The 2,631-nt window shown below is 51.0% G+C and overlaps 1 protein-coding gene across 1 annotated transcript; it reads left to right on the top strand.

The window, feature by feature from the left end:
- Positions 1-1,111: 1,111 nt before the first annotated feature.
- On the top strand, positions 1,112-2,125 carry LOC137824631 (uncharacterized). The gene has a single exon (XM_068630297.1). The coding sequence runs from the start codon at positions 1,112-1,114 to the stop codon at positions 2,123-2,125; it is 1,014 nt and encodes a 337-aa protein (XP_068486398.1).
- Positions 2,126-2,631: the final 506 nt, after the last annotated feature.

Genomic DNA, 2,631 nt, shown 5'->3' with positions numbered 1-2,631 from the left:
ACATATGGAAAAATTAGTATGTAGAAGCAATTTACATATGGATATGGATTCATATGTAAAATTCATATGCAATTATCAATAGGTAATGACCAATTTTCTTGTAGTGAACACCTTAGAATTTTGATTAAGTGGTAAAAACAACTAAGCAGAAAACATGGTCATACTTTGTTTGCAAAATGATAACTGTACCGACCAGTCCTCAAGCGTCATTAACCACTAGTAATGTTAGGGCCACCTAAGCGGGGTTCTACGAGCGGCATGGGTCAGTGTCTCGCGAGGCACGAACGCCAAGGAACCAAAGAGTGGTCAGACATCGGTCACCAGGATGTACCAACGTGCCACTAGTCATTGTGGAGAGGTCAGACATCGGGAACCCGAACAGCAGAGCTGGGCCACGAGAGGTGGATCCCAGACCACACACCAGCTATCAGTAAGGGAGAAGCCTAGGTCACGAGGGTCCATGCTTGTGGAGTGGATGACACGTTTAAGCGTAACACAAGTACAGAGCCACTAGAAAGATACGACCTGTGAGGGTCATGTTCAAGGGGTGAGTTGCATCCATGACACGTGAACAGCTAGGGCGCTCCCAAGGCGGGAGACCCCAAAGATTAGGTGCACGAGGAGGCATCCAGGTGGTAACCCCGTCAGAGGTTGCACTCCAGTTAGAGAACCTCACGCGCTAGGTTATCCTAAGAGTAGGTAACGACAGTGTTGGGCCCACCCCCTCAGAAAGCCCATTTTGGGTAAAGTGGAAACCCTAGTTTCAGCCTATATAAAGGGAAGTAACAAACTTAGTAAGGTACGTTATTGATTTGCACCGCTTAACACACACAGTTATTTACGTTAAACAGTTTTGGTGTTTCTTTGCCCTAAGATTGACTTGAGCGTCGGAGTGCAAACGGCCTCTAGGGCGCCCTTTGTCTTTGTGTTTTCAGGCATTCATCAAAGGGAAAGCACGTGCAAGCGCATGGATTCTAGACGTAAGAGTGACGTAGACGCATGAAGACGTTTACGGTCAACCGGCAGAAACATTTGGCGCTCACCGTGGGGCACGATACAAAACATTGTCCCACTAGCAAGAAGGAAAAAGATCCAGAATATGAGAAGTACGATGCAAGGACTTGTTGCACCAAACGGGGTTGAAAGTCTCACCTTGCAACAGGTTATGGAAACGACGCAGGCCCTTCAAAAAGAAGTGGTTGCATCAAGAGCGAACCAGGAACACATCCAGGCTGATTTGGTTGCGTCACGGGCAACGAACGAAGAACTGCGTCGTTCGAATGAGGAATTGCGCAGGGATCTGCAAAACCAGGCAGACGAACGTGAGGAGGAAGATCAAGAACCTGCGACGCCACCCAGGGAGTTCCCTATGCCGTTCTCGCAAGAAATCATGGATGTCGTGATACCAGCCACGTTTGTAGGGCCCAAAGTTACCTTCACTGGTACGGAGAACCCAGAGAGCCACCTCACGGCCTTCCACACGCAGATGATGCTAGTTGGGAGCTCCGATGCGGTGAGATGCAAGCTATTCACGAGCACGCTGGTGGGAACAGCGATGGATTGGTTCATCAGCCTCCCTGATAGTCACGTGACGTCGTTCCCACAACTCACGAAGCTGTTTAGGGCACCGTACATCGCGAATCAGGCTCCCCCATTTATCTCTTATGATCTCTTTGACATAAGACAATATCAGGGAGAGTCATTGAAGGAGTTCCTCCACCGCTTTGGAGCACAGGTAGTGAGGTTGAACCTCAAGGACGAAAGGATGATGGTGCACGTGTTCAGGAAGAGCATTGTGTCAGGGCCCTTCAACGAGTCACTCATCAAAAACCGCCCCAGGACTTTTGTCGAGATAAGGCGTCGCACGGTGGCACATATTGCGGCAGAAGGGGAGGTTAACGAGAAACGCACGTGTGTGGTCCCCAAGCGCCCCCGTGCATCAGGTCGACCTCAAACCCTAAGGGTGCATGAGGCAACGATAGGGAAGAAGGCCCCCGTGAAGCAGCAGCCCTACCCAATAGGAAGGCCTCAAACCAAGGGGCGTGAAAGGGACAACATGCCACCAAGGCACGACTTCGTGGTAGAATTGAAGGACTTCATCGCTATCCCCAACATAGTGGAGTAGCTAAAGGTACCCCCAAGCCTGACAAGAGGCTTGGGCCCAACAAGAACGCCTGGTGTGAGTTCCACCAAGCATTCGGCCACCCCATATGCAACTGTTTGGCACTGGGGCACCAGTTAGATGAGTTAGTGAAGAACGACTTCCTGAGGGATTACTTGCAGGAAAAGCAGGGTGCCGAGGACGTGGCGGTGACAGGGGTGACCAGGGGCATGAGGTCCCCGTGCATAGCGAGATTCACACCATCGCGGGAGGTTTTTCGGGAGGAGGTTGTACCGCTTCTCAGCAGAGGAGATACGCCCGGGTCGTGATGTCGGTAGAAGCACAAAGGGCCGACGATGTTTTTGATGTCGACCTTGTCTTCACCAAGGCCGACCTTCAGAACGTTGTTCCCCATGACAACGACCCGGTGGTGATCTCAGTAGTAACCGCAGGAAGGAAGGTGCACCGTGTACTAGTGGATCGGGAAAGCTCGGGGAACGTAATGTTCTGGATGACTTTCAACAAGCTGC

The sequence above is a fragment of the Phaseolus vulgaris genome, chromosome 8 (assembly GCF_000499845.2).
Source record: "Phaseolus vulgaris cultivar G19833 chromosome 8, P. vulgaris v2.0, whole genome shotgun sequence".
Lineage (NCBI taxonomy): Eukaryota > Viridiplantae > Streptophyta > Magnoliopsida > Fabales > Fabaceae > Phaseolus > Phaseolus vulgaris.
Note: the sequence above shows the minus strand (reverse complement) of the source record. Positions and strands in the feature narration are given on the sequence as shown.